At 43.5% G+C, this 21,465-nt stretch overlaps 1 protein-coding gene across 1 annotated transcript; it reads left to right on the forward strand.

Annotated features, from left to right (window-relative positions):
* Positions 1-12,440: 12,440 nt before the first annotated feature.
* Positions 12,441-18,542, forward strand: LOC105067083 (melanoma-associated antigen 8). Its single transcript, XM_045514889.2, has 3 exons — positions 12,441-12,562; positions 15,386-15,482; positions 16,794-18,542. Exon 3 carries the CDS (start codon positions 16,840-16,842, stop codon positions 17,974-17,976), a length of 1,137 nt encoding a protein of 378 aa, XP_045370845.2. The 5' UTR covers positions 12,441-12,562; positions 15,386-15,482; positions 16,794-16,839; the 3' UTR covers positions 17,977-18,542.
* The last annotated feature ends 2,923 nt before the right edge of the window (positions 18,543-21,465 follow it).

The following is a 21,465-nucleotide window of genomic DNA, read 5'->3' on the forward strand; positions in this document are numbered from 1 at the left end:
ACTGGAAAAATTATGTCAAAACACTCTGTAAGCATCACAATGCCTTCCTTCCCAAAAAACCTTTAAAATTCTATTTTTTAAACCTACTCTATTGACAGTTTCTGTAGTATGGTGATTAAAGTTGGCTTTTGTTCCTTTTTCCTTTGTAATTTTCCATGGCTAGTAGGCGTCTCCCTGTGTACCTATGTGGCTCTTTTCCCACTGGTTGAGTTGTGTGCTTACTGAGAATTATTTGTATGTTCACAAATCTTTTCATACGCTAGTTAAGTTTGATATCATCATTACTTAATTAAATGTCATGGAAACCAATGAGATACAACCATAAAAAGAAAACTTTTTTCTTGTAGGAATGCTCAGATAAAAGCCTTGGAAAGACACAATAAAAGTGAGCCTCTAAAATCTGTATTAACTAGATGTGAAAAAGAAAATTAAAAGATTTGTAAAAATATTATAAAAATTAGAAGGTTTCTCTCAAATTGTTTGGCAAGTGTTTTAAGTTATTACACTAATTCAAATAAAATGTAGTTAGAAATGATAGTGTATTCACTATGAATATGCATTTCATAAGAATTATGAACAAAACTATGGACATCTATCAGAGAGAATACCTTGACTTCACATTTCAAATGACTGGTAAAGGAATGTATACTTTCATGTTTTATGTTAAAAATATGGAGAAGAATATAAAACTCTAACGAAAGAAATCAAAGATCTAAATAAATGGAGATATTCCATATACATGGATAGGAAGAATCAATATTGTCAAAATGTCAGTTCTATGTAACTTGTTTTATAGATTCAATGCAGTCTCAATTCGAATTCCAGGAAATTATTTTGTGGATATTGACAAACTGATTCTAAAGTTCATAAATAAAGGCAAAAACCATGGATAGCTAACACAATACTGAAGGAGAAGACAAAGTTGAAGGACTGACACTAACCAGCTTCAAGACTTACTATAAAGCCACAGTAATTAAGGCAGTGTGGTATTAGTGAAAGAATAGAAAATGTATCAGTGGAACAGAACATAGAGCCCAGAAACAGACCCAGGTAAATATAGTCAGCTAATCTTTGACAAAGGAGCAAAGGCAATACAATGGAGAAAACAATTAGCTTTTTCAATAAAAAGTGATTGAACAACTGGACATCGACATGCAAAAAATGAATCTAGACAAAGATCTTTTCAGAAAAATTAACTCAAAATTGATTATATATCCAAGTGTGAAAATCAAGAGTATAAAATTCATAGAATATAACATAAGGGAAAACCTAGATGACCTTGGGTATGACAATAACTTTTTAGATACTACACCAAAGGCATGATCCACAAAAGAAGTAATTGATAACCTGAACTTCATTGGAATTATAAACTTGTGCCCTGCAAAAGATGCTGTCAAGAGAATGAGAAGACAAACCACATATCTGGTAGAAAATATTTGGAAAAGACATATCTGATAAAAGACTGTAACCCAAAATGTACAAAGAACTCTTAAAACTCAACAGTAAGAAAACAGCAACGCAATCAATAAATGAGCAGGAGATCTGAAGCGACACCTCACAAAGGAAGATATACAGATGGTGAATAAGCATATGGAAAGATGCTCAAAACCATATATCATTAGGGAATTGCAAATTAAAACCACAATAAGATACCACTACACAAGTGTTAGAAGAGCCTAAATCCAGAACATCGACAATGCCAAATGCTGTTGAGGATGTGGCATAATAAGAACCCCCATTCATTGCTGGTGGGAAAGCAAAGTGGTACAGCTACTTTGGAAGATTATTTGGCAGTTTCATACAAAACTAAGCATATTCTTATCATATGATCCAGGAATCATACTCCTTAGTATTTCCCCCAAAGAGTTGAAAACTTATGTCCATGCAAAAATCTGCACGTGGATGTTTATAGCAGCTCTATTCATAACTGCCAAAGCCTGCAATCAGCCAAGATGTCCTTTAGTAAGTGATGGATAAATAAACTGTGGTACTTCCAGACAATGGAATATTATTCAGAGCTAAAAAGAAATGAGCTATCAAGCCATGAAAAGAGATGGTGGAATCTTACTGGAAGTGCATATTACTAAGTGAAAGAAGCCAATATGAAAAGACTACGTACTGTATGCTTTAAAAAATAAAGTCCATTAAAAATATTTAGTATAATTTTTGATTCCTGATTTAACTGACTTTTTATACTGCTTATGATAAATAAGAGGTCTTCTATATTTGCATAGAAAAAAAGACTGAGAAGAAATACAGTTGACTCTTGAGCAACATGGGGGTGAGGAGGACCAGCCTCCCCATGGAGTTAAAAATCTGCTTATAATTTATAGCCCACCCTCTGTATCTGTGGTTCCACATCCACAGATTCAACCAACTGTGGATGATGTAATACTATACATATTTGCTGGAAAAAATCCACGTATGAGTGACCCATGCAGTTCAAACCCATGTTCAAGGTTCAACTGTATATCGATATTTTAAAGTCCCCCATCCCTGGGAGGTATATTACAGATGAATTTTTTAATTTTCTTCACATGTTTTTTCATTTTTCATATTTTCTTTAATCAACATTTACAATTTAAAGGCTTATCTTAAAAATATTGAAAATAATGTAGAAGAGTAAAAATAGCCTAGACTACAGGGTAATTCTCTAGTATTTACCACAAGAATCCTTCTATTATTCTTACAGTTGTAACATTTAAACTATATTTAAAATTAATATCCTATTCTGGTATAACTACTTTGATATCCCAGCAAGTTTTTGGTTTGTTGCTTTGTCCTTTTGCCATGAGGAAATAACTGCTTGAAGTTCCTTTCTGTTGTCCATATGATGTGTTATGGATTCTAGAAAATTTTATTTCTTCTTGTAAGTATGGCAAAAATTGCCTGCTTGTTGTAAATATCAGTTTATTGGGAGATATTCATAATGTTGGGTTTATGCACTATCTGTAAATCCACTCCTTCCTCTTCTGCCTGAAGATATACTTGGAAATAGAGTGTTTCATCACTTAAGTAATTTTCCATAAAATATCAGAAATAAATAAGAGGAGAAAGGAGTACACTCAAGTGAAATGTAACGAGTGTAATTATGTAAGTGTACTACAGAAACTGAACTTGAGAGAGAAAAGAGTAGATTTTTCATAAGATGCTCTAAGGGGAAAAGAAAATGTCACATTTTAGTATAGAGAGAAATTTAGGAATGAAATGCTCAAAAGCTGAAACAACCAATGGATGCAACTTTTAAAAATCTACTTGTTTCTAATAAAATACCAGACAGTGACAGAACGAAGCTAGGATGTGGGCTTCCTTAAGTTGCGTTGTCCTCAGTTGGCTTGCCCTAGTCAGTCACTTTTGGCTACCATTGTGTAATCCAGACTTCTAGCATTATATGTCCTGTGGTGGAGAGGGGCATGGGTATTCTGATGCTGAAAGCAATCTTTATTTCCCCCATCTCAATTTGCTTTTACTCTTGAGTACTTATTATGTGTCAATATGTGCATTTAATTCTGGAATGTACAGTCTGTCATATATACAAATCACGCCAAGCCCAGGCAAATTGTGGTTGGCAATAGAAGGGCAAAGGACTGCCAGTACATGTGGGTAAAGAGGGAATACAGTTTGGAGAATGGAGAGGGAGGTAGTGGCATCTGAGCTGATCTTTGAAGGACGTTGTGCACTTAAGGTCTGGTGAGAAGCTCATTCTGTTTGGCATTATGGCTTCCTGAGGCTTATCTCACCAGACTAAGAGGGTCGATTTTTGAGTCAAGGTTAGAGCTGGTAAGAGCTATGCTTTAGGGAGAATGCTCTGCTCTTGAGAGTGGAGTGTGCTGGGAAAGGGTAAGACTGGAGAAATCACCTTTTTCTGTTAACCGTCCAACCTATCACACCTCGCACCCTAATATGCCTCCATTTGACTTACTCTTCTCATGAGTAGAAAAGTTATAGCACTTAATTCTGTTCTATCTAGCACCCAATCTGTGATAAGGTGCTCATGTTAGGACATTCTTCAGATTCTCATTTACTTGGATCATCCTATAGTTCCAAGAGGGGAAATACAATCATATCATCTTAAAAAAATATCAGGTAGATCAGTTTCTTGTTCCAGCCTTCACCTTTCTTATGTATAAATACATTAACAAAGTATAAAGAATTATTGAGAGTAGTACGGATATGTGGGTTTTCTGAGTGTGGAGTTTCTACTGTTTTTTGTTTATATTTGGATTTTTTTTGCATTGGTAATTAGTTCTTTATTATTATATTTAATGGAGATGAACAAAGGTTGGACAACCCAAAGAGACAGGTAATTACAAACCAGTTATTCTGACTTCAGGAATCATTCTTGACATATCCTGTCCTCATTATCAGAAGAATGACCTAAGGATAGGAAAGGCAAGATATAAATTTGCCTTCTTCCACTTAGGAAGAATAAGTTACTGCCCTCTGTAGCCTCCATCTATATTTATAAACTATTGGAAAAAGTCTGACATTTGTTTAGAGACTATGTCTCTGAAATTTATATTGCCTGGCTTACTGTCTCAGCATCTCTTTCCCACTAAGGACCATCTCTATCTTCTTAGAAGAAAATTACTTCTTCCTTTTAATGTTCTAGTAGAGCATCCAAGTGTCCTTGGTTACAAGGGTAAACACACTAAACAGAACAGAAACATCAGAGCGGATAGCCAGGTGGTATTTGAAGTCTCAATTCCAACTGCTCTGAAGACAGACACACCCTTTGGTTTGGTTATGTGATCCATCAATGTTCCCTTTTCGTATAAGGTTAGATTTGAGTTTCTATTACGTGTAATAAGAGTCTCAAAGAAAACGCTCTTAATCTGTTCACTCCTTTCCATTCCTACGGCAACTGCCCTAGATAATATTCTCATGACCTTTTACATCTACTGTTAAAATAGTTTCCTTACAAGCCTCCCCATGTTCACAGAAGAAGTGAATATTTAATTGTATTTCATTCTATTGCAGGTCCCAGATGCCACGGGTCCCTAAACAGGATGGCAGGGCTGGAATCTTGGCCCAGATTGGGGGCAGTGATGGTGGCAGCAGAAATGGTAATAGTGATGGTAGCAACTGTGGATCAAGGAGAGACGTAGTATTCCACATGGGGGTAAGTGCTGGGACCCAAGGTGGGAGGTTGTCTTTCCCGTCTGACCTCAGAGCCTGTCCTTGTAGTGTACGTACAAATATTAACTCTCTTGCCCAAATGCCAAGACAGGAGCTGCCTGTGCTCAAGAAATAAATTTGTTAGTAAATTATTATAAAAATAAAAGCATATACTTGGATGTTGTAATAATCATTTCAGAGAGTTAGTAGAATTTTTCAAGGAGTTTAAAATTTCTGGTTTTGAAAACTGCTGCAACATTGCAAACATATATTCACAGGCTTAGGAATAGAAATCAAATTTATAGATCATTGCATTTCACAGAAAAGAACACTATTTTCATATGAAGACTTGGATCTTAGTGTTTTTGCTTCTCTGGTTGAACAGTGAGTAAATTAATGAAATATGGGTAAAAATCCAGAAAGTACAGTGTTTCCAGAAGGGAGATACCAGATAATGAAAGGTACAAAAAAACCCAACCTAACTTATAATTTGCCAATTATAAATCTTTTTTAAATCTACAAAAAAAGAGAAAGGTCTAGACCAGCACTTAACAAGAATAGTACTTTTGTGATGATGATGATGATGATGATGATGGAAATTTTCTCTATCAGTGCTTTCTGGTACAGTAACTACTAGCCACATATGGTTATTGAACGCTTGAAATGTGGCTAGTATGACTGAAGATGAGATTATTTAATTTTAATCAATTTAACTCTAAATAACTAAAGTATCTAGCGGCTAATGTAATGGACAGTAAAGGTCTAAATACTATGATATATGGGAATCTCCTAAAAGAAACAAATATGTTTATTTTTGAACAAGTAAGGCTTGAGCAGAACATGTTGGCTATTTTAAAACATCTGAACAGTTGTCATGTGGTTGTTTAGAAACACTCATTGTGATTCCATAAAGCAAAACTAAAACTAATGAATAAATGGTTACACAGGGACCAGTTACAGACTTTATATAAAAAAACTTTCTAACAACTAGCGTCTCTAAAATTGCAATGAGTGACTAAACTAGATGTCCTTCAAGGTTCCTTTTCTGTGCTGTGAATCTAAACATGATCATATGATCTAAACATTGGGGTTGGTGTACTATAGAGAGAATTTCTTTCCAGTTAGATAGCCACATAATACAAAGGTCATTTAGGACACTCGGGCTAGGTGGCCTTGTCTATTTTTCTATTAAATCTTGGGCAAAATATATTCTATCAATCTCTGAGATTAATAGTTCTATTTTCTACCCACTATTTCTGAGAAAATTCCATTACTGAAGTAATTTGTGGGGAAAAAGAAAACTAACTTTTCAAGACCTTTTTCTTGAGGCTATCAACATATAAGTTCCATGATTCCTTCATTTCCCAGCTTTCATAGGTTTCTAAGATTATGTCTCTAAAACATTGACAGATAAACATTGAAAATGATTCAATTCCTGGATTAGATAATGGTTGATGCTAATTAAAGTAAGAGTGTAATCTGACTAGATGGAAGCAGTTACCATAATCAATTTCTGGGTTTACATTTGTACAATCATGTTTTTTGTTGTGATACTCAACTTAGGAAAAATTATAAATTTAAAATAATTATGCCTTTTATTTAACAGTTCAAACTCAATGGCAAATCAAATGATTCAACAACAAATATTTACAGTGCACACTCTGATCCAAGTGATATGCAGACACTGTGGATACAGTGGGAGATGTGGCATGGTCTAAGGAGACAGACAAGTAAACTATCAATCACGTGATGAAAATTAATTCTATGATGAGAGAGGGAGCCCAGAAGGGGTATGGGAGCATAGAGGAGAACACCTAACCTAGCCTGGACTTCGGAAGGTGTGGGATGGGGACAGGATTGAGCACTGTTCTGAATCAATTTAGATAGGATTTTTCTCATTTAATCTGTCAACGTGGTATGCTTGTCCTGGATTTAACTCACCCCTTACTTGTCTTCTGCTCTGCTCTATAATATGCACAGGCCGAATCATACAGTCTGTAATTGTTAGGCTGGCCAGCATTTTGTTGCCATCTGGGTTCTGCCAACAGGCCGACCAACAGGATATTAAACCCAGGAGGAAGGAACAGCCAGTTTTTCTCCTTCTTCCTCTGCATCAGGTAGTTTCCCCTTCAATGGCTACATATTTTCCATGGCTCCAGCCCCATCAGGTTGACCCACCATGGCTCCAGATCCAACTCAGGCTCCTGTAACACTATCTCCTCTCTTTGTCCTTCCCACCTAGAGGTGGGAATGACTTCTTTATGTTGCTAATTATTGGTTCCCCAACTGTCCTCTGTTCAGCTTCTCCATCTCAACTCTCTGCATTAAATATTTACCATGGTTTCAATTTTCCTGGTTAATTCCTGGCTTTTACATGTGTGGCCAATTATAGTGACAGATTTTCTAGTATTAAACTTCATCACATTCCTGGGATAAATCAAGTTCTGTCACCAGCAGTTAAATATGTTTAAGTTTCTTCTATAATTAACAACAAAAACAAAATGAAAAAACCTCCTAGTTACTGCTGGATCCTGAAACCTCCTCCAAATAACCTCTATATATCTCTCATATTCTTCATATCCTAATGAAAAATAATTTTGTAATAACTAGTTTTTGTATATGTTTTGAAAAATTCTAATAATGTAAGTAATCAGGTGATATATTTAACTTTACCTATGTGATGCAGCCCCAGCACTACTCAGAGGGAAATATATAGTCTTAAATAGATGTATTTAAATGTAAGAAATGTCTAAAACATCCAAGCCATTTAAGAAGCTAGGGAATAAACAGCATGTCAAACCTAAAAAAGTAGAAGGGAATAATTAAAATAAATGCAAAAGTAATGAAATAGAAGACAGTAGAGCCAAATAACAAAGCCAGTTCTTTGAAAATGCTTATAAAATAGACAAATTTAAAAAATATGATTACTGAAGATAAAAACGGAAATAATATAACTTAAATAAAATTGTACAAAATATAGATGCAGAAGAGATTTGAATATTATAAGAGAATTATATATAATTTAGGGGACATAATAAGCAATCAATGTATAGATAATATTTGGGTATATATATATATATATATATATAAAACCATCAGCTAAATGTGGAAAATAACTGGATTTTGATATTAATGACTTATTTAAATTTTTAGGGTTGGTAATTACATTGGGTTTATCTTTTATAAAAAAGTCCTTATCTTTTATTTATTTTTTTAAATTTTTTAAAATTTTCTTTTTTTTAACTTTTTTTATTGATTTATAATCATTTTACAATGTTGTGTCAAATTCCAGTGTTTAGCACAATTTTTCAGTCATTCATGGACATATACACACTCATTGTCACATTTTTTTTCTCTGTGAGTTATCATAACATTTTGTGTATATTTCCCTGTGCTATACAGTATAATCTTGTTTATCTATTCTACAATTTTGAAATCCCAGTCTATCCCTTCCCATCCTCCACCCCTCTGGCAACCACAAGTCTGTATTCTCTGTCTATGAGTCTATTTCTGTCCTGTATTTATGCTTTGTTTTTGTTTGTTTGTTTTTGTTTTTTAGATTCCACATATGAACGATCTCATATGGTATTTTTCTTTCTCTTTCTGGCTTACTTCACTTAGAATGACATACTGAAATAGAGAGGAAATGATGTGATATCTTAGATTTGTGTTGCATTATTCCAGCAGCAAAGATTGGTGGGAACGGTGGTGGATGGAGGGATAGTTAGAAGCATGTTGGCCATGCATTGATGATTGTCGATGCTGAGTATCAGGTATATTGTGTTCATTACATTATTCTCTCTACTGGTTGTATGTTTTAGAATTTCTGTCATAAAAAGTTTTTATTATAAATATCATGCCATTAAATCTGAAATCCTAAGTGAAATGGACCACCATTTAGAAAAAAGAAAAAGGTCAAATTTGGTCATAAAGAAATAGAAAATTCTAATTGAAAAATACAACCTGAAACTATATTCAAAGCTCAAGCCATCCTTAAATGCTCCATGAAAAGCAGTTTGAAGGCCAGTTCGATCAAATGGTCAGGGAAAATCAAATCATCATCTCATATAATCTCCTCTAAAGCATGTAAAGTTGTGGGCAGTTATTCAACTATTTCTCCCAGGCAAGCTCTCCTAAATTCAAAAACAAGATGAGGACGCCCCATGAAAGTAACACTTGAGCCAAGCTCACACACATGGCAGTAAATATCTTAAGTAGATTAATAGGATATTCAACACAGAAGTGAATTAAATGAACAAACAGAGCATGTCTGAAGAATGAAAAACATGATTTAACATTAAGAAACACTTTCAATTCTAATTCCCTACATTAACAAATTACAAGGGTGTGTCAGTTTGCTAAGGCTGCCATAACAAAATGCCATAGACTAGGTGGCTTAAATCACAGAAATTAATTTCCTTGTAATTCTGGAGGCTGACAGTCCAAGATCAGTATGTTGGGAGGGGTTGGTTTCTTCTGAGGCCACTTTCTTTGGCTTGTAGATGGCTATCTTCTCCTTCTGACTTCACATGATCTTTCTTTTATGTATACCTGTTTTCCAATATCCTCTTCTTATAAGGACACCAGTCCTGTTGGATTAGGGCCCATCCTTGTGACCTCATTTTACCTTAGTTACCTCTTTAAAGGCCTTATCTCCAAATTCAGTCACATTCTGAGTTGCTGGAGTTTAGGACTTCAATGTATGAATTTTGGTGTACACAATTCAGCCCATAACAGGAGAAAACCATTTGATTACATCAATGAGTACAGAAAAAAAACTTAGAAAAATTCAATACAAGTTTGTAGGAATTACTGAGATTACAAGAGAACTTATATTTCCTAAAATCGACAGCAAATATGCTTTAATGTGAAATGTTAGAAGCATTTCCATTAAAGTCAGGGAAAATATAAAGATACATGCTATCACCTTTTCTCTTCAAAATGTACTGGAACACAGAGCCAGAGCTGTGGCTATCAAAATAAATAAGATGTATGAACATTGAAAAGAAAGAGATAATACTTGGTGATAATGTCACCTATGTAGAAAATTCTAAGGAATAAAGCATGTGGAATACTCATATGAATAAGAAACCTCAGAAAGATAGTATAAATTCACTATAGCAAAGCAAGAGCCTTACCACATGAAAGCAATAACCAATTAAGACATGCAATAGAAAATATTACATTCACAACAGTGAATGTAAAATCCAAAAAAAAAAAAATAGCTTAAAAGAATCATCACAAGAATGTATGAGATCTTTAAGGAGGCAACCATAAAAGTTTACTGATAGATTCAGGTAAAATAAGTCCCAAATAAACAGAGCAGTATATCATATTTATTGATGGGATTCACGTCACTGTAAAGATGTCAATTCTTATTTATAGATATAGTGCCTTGCTTGTAGCTGCCAAGATGACACTCAAGCCTGGGCAGCTGTCTTCTCCCAAAAGCCTGCAAAACCATATAAGGGAGAATAAATAAATATATATCTCACAAATATTGATAATAACATCTAAATGGCAAAACATGAGAAACCCCTGGGGGAGACTAAGGACTGCGTTAAACCTGTGTTTGGAGTGAGGTAGTTCAGGGCCTAAGAGAGATCGAGGAGAGTTTGTAGCATGTAATAAAAGGCAGATGACAGGATAGGGAGGAGCGACAGTTTTACACTTCTGCTTCTGCTTCATTGTAGAAATAGGAGGCTGCATCTCAGACCACAGATGGCAAGTAAGTCTGGCTGGTAAAGGGATCCAGTGGGAAGCTGGGCTTCTTTGTCATGGGTGCTGCTATCCTCCCACACGGCATCTAGCCTGGAACCTGAAACCGTTCTCTGTAAGAGTTGCACTTGAGCAAATGGTTAGAGCTGGCAGGAAGGGGTAATTTCCCCCATTGTACTTAATTGAGAAGCCAGGATACAAGATGAGGACTCTGAACAAGGACTGAGGAGTCCACCCAGTCCTGAACAGAGGGTACCCCGCAGAATCCTGCTTCACTGCTGATTTCAATGCCTAGAGACTCCAGGCAGGGGTCCCAGGCTGAACAGCCCCCTTCATTTCCAGCTTGGGGGTCTCAGGAAAGTGGAGGCCTTGGTCTGAAGGTGTCAGACATAGGTCAGCAGAGGGAGGAGCCCAGATCTTGCCAGTTGTCAAGGTGAGGACTTGAAGGAGGATTTGAGGGCCTGAAGAAATAGGCCCCAGCCCTGCCCTGTTTCTGTGGTTAGCCCTGGGAAGCCTCGGGGCATGGTCACTGGATGTGGTTAGAAGGGAGGGACAGGTAGACGCCATCATCATCAGATCACCACCAGACATCTAGGTGAGGACCTTGAGGGAGGATCAAATAGAAGCTGCCTCAGGTAGAGGAGGTGTCACAGAATCCAGCTCTTGACCTACTTTAGGCCCTGGGAGGCTGGAACGCATGGCGGCCAGCTGTGGGAGTCCCCTAACGTCCCACTAGGGCATCAGAGGGAGGTGAGGACCTTGCTCTGAGGGGCTCTGTTTCATAGCAGGAGAGGGGAGGAGACTCAGACCCTGCCCGGGCATCCAGAGGCGGATCTTAAGGAAAGATTATGTGGGCTCCCTTCCCAGACAGCAGCGGACCCACAGAAGGCCGCCCATGCTGTCAGCACGGGAGGTCCCGGGAAGTCCAGTCAGGCCAAACGGCCCTGCTCCACATCCTCTTTGGAGAGGGGCAGTCTCAGAGAAACGGGGGCCTTGGACTCGGGGACGCATTATCAGGTCGGCAAAAGAGAGGGCATCCAAACCGAGTTGGGAGTAAATATAGATACTACCTTGGACAATCTGGGGGTATGCTCGCAATCTTGGAGCGGGGAGGGGTGCTTGCCCTGTCTGTGAAGCCCATCCTCCGTAGCCCTGGCTCATGGCGGCTGACCGAACGCTCCCCGATTCCCGCCTTGATGTTCTCACGGAGGGGAGGGCCCTGTGCTGGAGCCCACGAGAGAAGCAGCCCAGGCAGTTGCCGGGGTTAAGGTGCGGACTCTGAGGCAAGACTGCGTGGTTTTCCACCCCAGAGCGGGAAACGTGTCCGCGCTCTGCAGAGAGCGGACGCCTCAGTGCCCGGCAGAAGGAGCGGGGAGCCCCGGCCCCCCCCCACAGACGGAGCGGGAACCCCGGACCCAATCATAAGGCAGAGCGGGAACCCGGGCCCCGCCCCACAGGCAGAGCGGGAACCCTGGACCCAACCGTAAGGCGGGAACCCGGGCCCCGCCCCGCAGACAGAGCGGGAACCCGGGCCCCGCCCCGCAGACAGAGCGGGAACCCGCGCCGCGCCCCGCCCCTGCATCCTCCCGGATAGGCTCCAGCTGGGCCCCCGAATGTGGTGTGTGGGGACCTGCACTTCGGGAGCCTGAGGGACGTGAAGCCTTCTCTGAGGGGTGCGGACTGAGGTCAGAAGAGAGAGGCTCCCTAGGCTCCGCTCGGCTTCAAGGTGAGGACCCTGAGGCCGGAGGGAGAGACCCCCGCACCGCAGAGGCTCGGGCGCAGCTTTGCCCAGCCGGTGCCGTGGGCCCCGGAGGCCGCGGGCGCAGGTGGTCAGCTGCGGCGTCGCCGGACTCGGACTTGGGAGGTCTGAGGGCCCGGAGGCTGGTCTGAGGGCCCCACCCCAGTCAGGGGAGGGGGAGCCCCAGGCTCAGGGGCCGGGCGGCGCGGCGTGAGGTGCGGCCAGCAGGGAGGAGAAGCCCCCCTCCGCTCGCGCTAGCGCTTGCTGTCAGCCCTGAGAAATACAGGCAGACTTCCTGGGTAGGGTGTGGCCCGCTGCAAGCAAGGGGAGGCTCGTTAGTGAGCGTGGACCCGGGCCAAGAGGGCAGCGAGGCCCAGCCTGCCAGGCGTCAAGCTGAGGACCGAGGGGAGCGCCCCCCCCCGCCCTGCTCTCAGCTGTGGGCGGCCGGGCGTCTCCTGAGTCCTGCCTCGCGGGTCTGAGTGGCCGGGCTCCTCCGCGGGGCTGGACCCGGGCCAGGAGCGGATGCAGAGGGAGGAGAGTGCCCCCCTTGGCCCACAGGGAAGGGGCCCGCGAGGCCCCGGAGGGTTCTCGGATGTGATGTGTCCTGACCCTGGGGTCTGCGGGCTGGAGGCGCCGTCGGTTGGGGCGCATGGGGACGGACTCCGGTGGGCAGAGGGGGAGCCCCTGGCCCTGCCCGGCGGGCATCGAGGTGAGGACTCGGAGGAAGGCCCCCACCCGCCCCTCGCTGTCAGCCCCGGGGCGCCCCGGCCGGCCTGGATGGGTTCACCCCCTGCACCGTCATGGGGGTCTGAGGGGCCGAGGCCTGGTCAGCCGGGGCGGGACTCGGGTCAGAAGAAGGAGTGTCCCCGCTCTGAAGGGTGTTAAGGTGGGGACCCTCATGGCGGGCTGAGGGGGCCTCACGGTCCAGCCAGCGGGGCCCACAGACGCCCAGCCCTGTGTCAGCCCTGAGACAACCTGAGAAGGGCTGTGGAGCACAGGCGCCCCTCTTTAGCTCCCTGACTTCTTTTTCTGGCATCTCAGGGAGATGGTGGCCTTGGCTGACGGAGCATCCTCATGTCAAAAAAAGGGAGGAGATGCAGGCCCTGTCAGGAATTAATAGGAATATATTGAGAATGGGTGAGGGGACCTTCTACAGACAGAGGAGCCCCACAAAACCCCCTACTCTGCCCCTACTGTCAACCACGGGAGGACTCAGGGAGTGGTGGTCAGACGTGATGCTCCCTCACCCCTCCAGGAAGCGGTGGGGCTTGTCTCATGGAAGTGAGGCCTTTGTCTGAGGGAGCAATATGAGTACCTTGAGGGAGGGCAGAAGATATCCTCTGCCACAGAATGGATGGGATTCAGCCCCTGCTGTCAGCCCTACGAGATCCTGGGAAGGGGTGGCAAATTGTGACCTCTCTTTTATTTTATCCGGAGGTTCTCACATGTGAGAACCAAGGATGGTTACTAGATGTGGGCTTCCACTCACTTTTTTCGAGGCGGGGAGTCTCAGGGAGGTGAGGACCTTGGTCTGATGGATGTCCAGCAGAGAGAGAGCGCCACATGCTGCCAAGTGTCAAGATAAGGACCCTGAGGGAGGATTTAGAGGACCTCTCACCCTGCAGAGAGTGGTCTCACAGAAACTTGCCCCTCCTGTCCGCCCTGGGAGGTCACATAGCCGGGTTGCCAATGTGCTGTTTACTGACTTGCATTCTGGGAGTCTCAGGGAGGTGAGCCTTTTACTGAGGTGTGGACTTCAGGTTAAAGAGAAGTCTCTGGGAAGATTGAGATGACCTTCCTTCCTAGGTAGATTTGGCCTCTACCTACCCTTAAAATACCCGTCTTAGAGGGGGCTCCAACCCATCTGTGCCCTTCTTGTCAGCCCCAGGAGACCACAGGCAAGATTGACCAGATATGGCATTTCCTTACTTTTGTGTGTGGGAGGGTCTCAGAGAGGTGAGGGCGCTGGTCTGAGGGGGAGCCAAATCAGTTCAGAAGGGGGAGGAGTCCCAGGCCCTGGCAAGAGTCTGGTAAGGGCCATTGGTGAGGCCTGAAGGCCCCCCTCCCTGAAGAGAAGGATGCCACAGAATCTCAGCCCTGGGAGGATCTGAGTAGGTGACCAGAGGAGAGGACTCTCACTTTTGCCACAGGCTCTACCAGAAGTCAAGGGGTTGGAGCCTCTCAGGGAGTTGAGGTCTGGGTTGGAGCAGGAAACTTCAGGTCAGCAAAGGGTAGGACAGGCCCTGTAAGGAATACAGATAAATACCTTGAGGGAGGATTGAGTAAATTCCCTATGCCAGAACAGACCCCAGGCAGGGGTGGCTGGATTTGATATCTTTTTACTTTGTCTCGAGTGTCCCAGGGAGGTAAAGGCTTTGGTCTGAGCTGATGACATCAGCAAAGGGGGAAGTCCCAGAATCTGTGAGGGGTCAAGGTAAGGTAAGGGCCTTGAAGGAGGACTAAGGTTACTCTTCAACCCAGACAGGAGTCTCACGGAAATTCCATCCTGTCTCCACTGTCCACCCTGGGAGAATCTGGGCAGGAATGCCCAGATGTGGTGTATTCTCACTTCCTGCGAGAGGTGAGTGGAGGTGTCCCTGGGAGATAAAGCTTTGGTCTAAGGAGGATGGTCTCAGGTCTCCAGATAAGGTGGGCCGAGGCCCTGCCAGGAGTAAAGAATACATTGAGGGAAGTCAGAGGGAACCACCCCATCCCAGAACAGAAGGGGTCTAGCCCCTGATGTCAGCCATGGAAGACCCTAGGCAGGGGTGGCTGAATGTGATCTCTTCACTTTTGTCTTGAGGAACCCAGGAAGGTGAAGGCCTTGGTCTGAGTGAGAAGACAGGTCAACTGAGGGAGCCACATCAGGTCAGAAGAGGGAAGAGTCCCAAGCTCCACCAGAGTCAAGGTAAGGACCCCTGGTGAGAACTAAAGGTACTTCCAACCCTAGAAAGAAAAGACTCCACAGAGCCTGGCCATCTCCTGTCCTCAGCCTTGGAAGGACCAGGCAAAGTTGGCTGTATATAGTATGCCCTCACTTTCTGCAAGGGTGAGGGAGGTGTCTGAGAGAGGTGAGGTCATGGTCTGAGGGAGTGATGTCCAGTCAGCAGAGGGTGGCCTCGGCCCTGTCAGGAGTAAAGATGGATGCCATGAGGGAGGATTGAGGATAGCCCCACCACAGAACACGTGGGCTCAGATCTTTCTGTTAGCACTGGAAGGACCTAGCAGGGCTGGCAAGATGTGGTGCCTCATTTTTGTCCATGGTTCTCAGGGAGGTGAGGGCCTTGTTCTGAGCAGTCTGAGGGGAAGCAGAGAGAAGAGTCCTAGACTATGCCAAAGTTTCAAGTAAGGACCTTGAGTGAGGACTGAAGGCACACCCAGCCCTGCCCTTCCCTGATGTCAGCTCTCGGAGGCCCTGGGCACAGCGGCCAAGTATGGTGTACCCTCACTTCCTTCATGGTGGTCTCAGGGAGGTGAGGGCCTGTTCTGAAGAGGCCAGACTCAGGGCAGCAGAGGGAGGAGTCTCAGAACCTACCAGGCATTAATGTGAGGAATGAGGGTAACCCTCAGCTAGGAGAGAGTGGGAACCCACAGACTTCATTCAGCCCTTGCTGTCACTCCCAGAGGCCCTGGGCAGGAAGCACCTTCACTTCCTTCCCATCTGTCTCAGGAATGTGAGATCTGGCCTTAGGCTAGCAGAGGCAGGGGAGGAGGGGGCACAGGCCTTGTTAGAGGAAAGGTGAGAGCCCTAGCATGGAGGGAATCATCCACTCCACAACAGTGGGGACCTCACAGAACCCGGCCCTGCTCACCTACCAGGGGCTCCGGGATCCGCGAGGTGAGGGCCTTGGTCTGAGGCATGTGTCCTCAGGTCAGTAGAGCAGAGGAAGCCCAGGCAGTGCTAGGGGTCAAGGTGAGGTGCACACCCTGAATGTCTACCGAGGACCCCACCCACCCCAGAACAGAGAATCCACAGTGACTGATCCTGCCCGCCCACAGTTAGCCCTGGAAGCCTTGGGCTGTGCTGGTTGGCCGCGCCCCAGGGAGCTTTCTCACATCCTCCTACAGGTTCCTAGGGGACAAACTGTCCCGGGAGACAGGAGCCCCGTGAGGCCCTAGAGCATCCCCCAAAGAGGAGACCTGTAAGGCAGCCTTTGTCAGAGATGCCAAGGGTGCATTTCTCTGCTGAGGCCGCTGACCCTCTCCTTTTGTCCCCCAGGCCCGTGGGATCCCATCTCCCACCATCCTGCTCACATTTCTACCTCATGCCTCCGAAAAGAGTCATCATGTTTCACTCTTCAGAGCGTCCACGCCTTACTTTTGAGCCAGGCTTTCAGATCCTAAGTGAGATACGGGTCCCCACAGCTGAAGAGGAGGAGGAGGAAGAGACTGCCTCCATTTCCTCTTGTTCTTTCACCTTCTCCTACCCCTCTACCTCCCCCATTTCCTCTCCTATGATCCCGGGCACCCCAGAGAAGGAGCTGGAGCCGCAGCAGGAGGAAGAACAGAAACAGCAGGAGCAGCAGGAGCAGCAGGAGCAGCAGGACCAGCAGGAGGAGGAGGAACAGGAGCAGCAAGAGGAGCAGATGGAGCAGGAGCAGCAGGAGGAGCAGGAGCTTGCTGCTGTGACACTGGGTCCTCCCCGGTGTCCTCAGAGCTCCTCCTCCTCATCATGGAGCACATCAGATGGAAGCTCCAGCAGCCAAGAAGAAGATGACACACACTCTCTCCAGGCCCCAGCAGACACCAAGTCCTTGCCCAGAAACCTGCTAAATGAGAAGGTGGCTGATCTGGTGAATTTCATGATCCTCAAGTATCGACTGAAGGAGCCCATCACAAAGGCAGAAATGCTAAAGGTTGTCATCAAAAGGTACAAGAAACAATTCCCTGTGATCTTCAAGAAAGCTTGTAAGTGCCTAGAGGTGATCTCTGGCATTGATGTGAAGGAAGTAGACCCCCAAATCCACTCATATGTCCTTGTTAACTCACTAGACCTCACCCATGTTGAGACACTTAGTGATAACCAGAGCATGCCTAAAAATGGCCTGCTGATAATCATCCTGGGTCTGATCTTCATAGAGGGCAACTGCACCCCTGAGGAAAATATCTGGGATTTCCTGAGTATGATAGGAGTGTATGCTGGGAGGGAGCACTTCATTTATGGGGAGCCCAGGAAGCTCCTCACCAGAGATTGGGTGCAGCAGAATTATCTGGTGTACCAGAAGGTGCCTAATAGTGATCCTCCACGGTACGAATTCCTGTGGGGTCCAAGGGCCCATGCTGAAACTAGCAAGATGAAAGTTCTGGAATTTTTGGCAAAGATAAAAGGGACTGACCCCATTACCTTCTCATGCTGGTGGGAGGAGGCTTTAAGAGATGAGAGAGAGTCAGGGCCAGAATAAGCCCAGTGTGTAGTACTACTGCTGTGTTCACTGCGCAGCATCGCTCAGCAGCTGCTCCTGCTCCAACTGAAGAATGAACCCGAATATTCACCCTGCGTTTGGAGAGGGCAGTCAGAGTTCTAAGTAGAGGAAAGCCAGGGTCAAGGCTGAGGAGAATATACTGTGTAACAACTTTGTGTCCCTGTTCCTGTATGCATTGCTTGAAAGTTTATCTTCTTTTTTCTTTTTGGTATTTTTCAAATACTCTTTCTTTTAATAAGTTTACTAGCTTTAGAATCTGTTTTTGAATGACATTGGTCACACATTTATTGCTGTTTATCAGTTTTGAGAACAGGAGTTTTGATATTTTACAAATCAACTTGGGGAACTTTCCATCTTATTTTGTAATCTGGAACAAGATAACATGACATTGGAATATGCATTTCCTTGGAAGTGTGAAAGAACTCAGCAGACAATAGAGAAAAATGTAAAACTATAAAAGGTTCATTTTTGAATTCCCATTACCACTTTAGTCTATTCTGTAAAATTAAAATATATATACCTGGATTTGCTTGGCTTATTCAAGAAAGTAGAAGTAATCTTAATAAATGTTAATAAATGAAAGACTGCTCACTGACTCATTTACTCATCACACATTAATTGGATATTTTCTCTTTGGTAAGCACTGTGTTAATAGTGGAAATTCTAGGATAAGCAGAACACACACCTGCTAGAAGTTAGGAGCAGCAGTCATATCAGGAAGATGGTGAGCTACCCTCCATTACCTAAAGAACAAGTGAAAAAAAGGAGTGAGGAGGTGAGACTCCAGACGATAGCCGTCGAATAGAAATGTCCTGTGTCAAGGGAGTTTGGGGCTTTGGGAAACTGCATTCCTTTTATGGGAGTTAATTATAAGTTAAGCTGTGGGTGGTGGCAGGGGCCAGATTCTCAGACCGTGTATTTTAGGGATGAGAGAAAAGCCTGGAATGGAAAATTGCTTAGTAGTTTACCTTTGGATCATGGACAAAACCAGAGGGAGATCTCCACCTGGGGTAGATATGGAAGGTGCCCTGAACTCTTGTCCCAGTGCAGTTAACACAGTGAATGAAGGTTTTCTATACATATCATCTGCAGTGATTTCTTGAGAATTGGGTGATACTCTCTTGAGGTGGTACCCAGAAGCCACTAGGCTAGCACCCCTCTCCCTGGGCTGAGAGAGCCAGAGCCCACCCTGTTAAAATCACATTAAAGGTAGGTTATCTTGAGTGTAGTTAGGCCAAATCTAAGCAAAGTCTAGGATTTGGTGGCAGTGAAATGAATGAAAATAGTATTTTGGGTGAATGAGCAGCTGGGAGGGAAGGAAGGAGTTAGTCTTTAAATTCTAGGAGCTTTGAGTTATATCAGCTGGAGAAGAGTAACCCATAACCCAAATTAATATATCCTTAAGAGGAAAAATTTAATGAGTTTCGTGAAGCTGCATTTTTGCCTGATTTGATATGCTACTTCCTATTGAGCTGCTTGTTATTTGAGATGCCCCGGATAAAAACAAAATCTCAGAGGAGAGGGGAATACATTGTGGGGACAAAATAATATTAGAAATAACTGCCAGTCATTAAGTTATAATAAATGCCAGGCACTGTGTCAAATGCTTTTCTTTATCTACATTCCAGCAGTTCTACAAGATGGCTATCAAACCCATTTTACAGAGGATGCATCTAAGGCTTATAGTGCTTGGTAATTTCCCCAAGATTATACTGCTGGTAAGTGACAGGACTGAGACTAGACCGTGGTCTGAATTCATCTAGGGCCCAGGCTGCTTCCACTCCTAGCCTGAGGCAGGTCTTCTGTCTTTCATTCTATTTCTCTTTTCAGTGCTTTATAATATCTCTTAGGTGACAAAAAGAAGGACCATGTGACAAGGTACTAAAAGCAGGCCCAGAGAAGGAAGAGGAAATGAGAGTAGAACATAATTTGGGGATTGTCTGAGCTTTATTTATCTAGGGTTCTCCCGCTTAGAGCCCTACGATACCTTAATAGCTAACTCTGCCCAGGTACTGGCATTTGTGTTCAGTGTTAGCAATATCCTGAATTGCAGCACCTTCCCCCTCTCTTCCCCAGTGTGCCCTCCTGTCCAACCCTGGAAGCTGGCCTACTGGCCTGCTCCTCACTATCTCATCCTCTGAAGGCTGTGCCTTGCTCCCAGTGGACAACCCAGAACCACTTGCCTTCCCCTGACATAGAACATTCCCACTCCCTGTAAAAGCCCCCTGGCTGTTGCATCTGTCACTCTGGAATCCTGATAGTAACAGCCCCTTTGATTTAAAGGTTCAATTTGGAAAGTTCAATTTGGGCAGTGTTTAGACTGATCAGTAGTGAGTTGAATGGTGACCCCCCAAAAGATATATTTAAGTCTTCATTTCCAGTATCTCTATGTGACCTTATTTGGAAATTGTCTTTGCAGCTGTAATTATGTTAGGAATCTTTAAATGAGATTATCTTGGATTTAGGCTGGGCCCTAAATACGGCGAATGATGTACATATAAGAAAAAGGAGAGGGAGATTTGACATACATAGAATCACAAAGAAAGGGATATGAAGAATGGAGGCAGAGATTGGAGTGATGTATTTATGAGGCAAGAAATGCCAAAGACTGCTGAAGATCATCAGATGGTAAGAGAAAACCATGGGATGGCATTCTCCTTCAAGGTCTCTAGCCAGGCCTAGGAAGCTAATACATTGTATTTCACAAACTCTCAAAGTGTTTTCCAAATAGGCTTGTTAGTAGAGTCTGATTTGGCACATAATCTACTGGCTATTGGGATATAGCTCTGCAGTTAGATACATTATTTTTAAAACCACCCTAGTATTTGCAGTAAGATTTTAATGGGATGTCTTTTTTGAAATTGGCCACTGAACACATATACAGATGAATGTGCTTACCCATGTGGTTAAAAACCAAAGCCTTTCTTATAAATGGTAGATAAGGAAAGACCATGGAAATCTGTGTAATCAGACATCTGAGGCTAAATTCTTAAGAAAAACTTTGTAATCTTTCTAGGAGGTGAAAATGGTTCCTTAGCAGCTAGCTGTGATTAAAAGAAAAACCAATAATTGTTATGGACTGCATGTTTGTGTCCCCCCTCCAAATTCATAACCCATAATGGGGTAGGATTAGGAAGTGGAGCCATTGGAAGGTAATTCGTTTTAATTTGGTTTTGATGAGATTAGTGTCTTTGTAAAGACGAGAAATAAGCTAGAGATCTCCCTTGGCCACATGACAATAAAGATGATGGTTGTCTGCAAGCTAGGAAGAAGGTCCTCCCCAGACACCAAATCTGCCAGTACCCTGGCCTTGTACTTTACAAACCCCAGAAGAGAAATAAATTTCTGTTGTTTAAACCGCTCAATCTATAGTATCTTGTTATGGCAGTTTGAGCTGACTAAAACAACCATCCTTTCACTGCCCCTTGTCTGTGTACTTGCCCCAGAGGAAAATCCAGGTTTGCAGTG

The sequence above is a fragment of the Camelus bactrianus genome, chromosome X (genome assembly GCF_048773025.1).
Source record: "Camelus bactrianus isolate YW-2024 breed Bactrian camel chromosome X, ASM4877302v1, whole genome shotgun sequence".
NCBI lineage: Eukaryota > Metazoa > Chordata > Mammalia > Artiodactyla > Camelidae > Camelus > Camelus bactrianus.

Bases quoted from the DNA above. Each gene is read 5' to 3' on its own strand.
- LOC105067083 (XM_045514889.2), top strand. From the start codon at position 16,840: ATGCCTCCGAAAAGAGTCATCATGTTTCACTCTTCAGAGCGTCCACGC.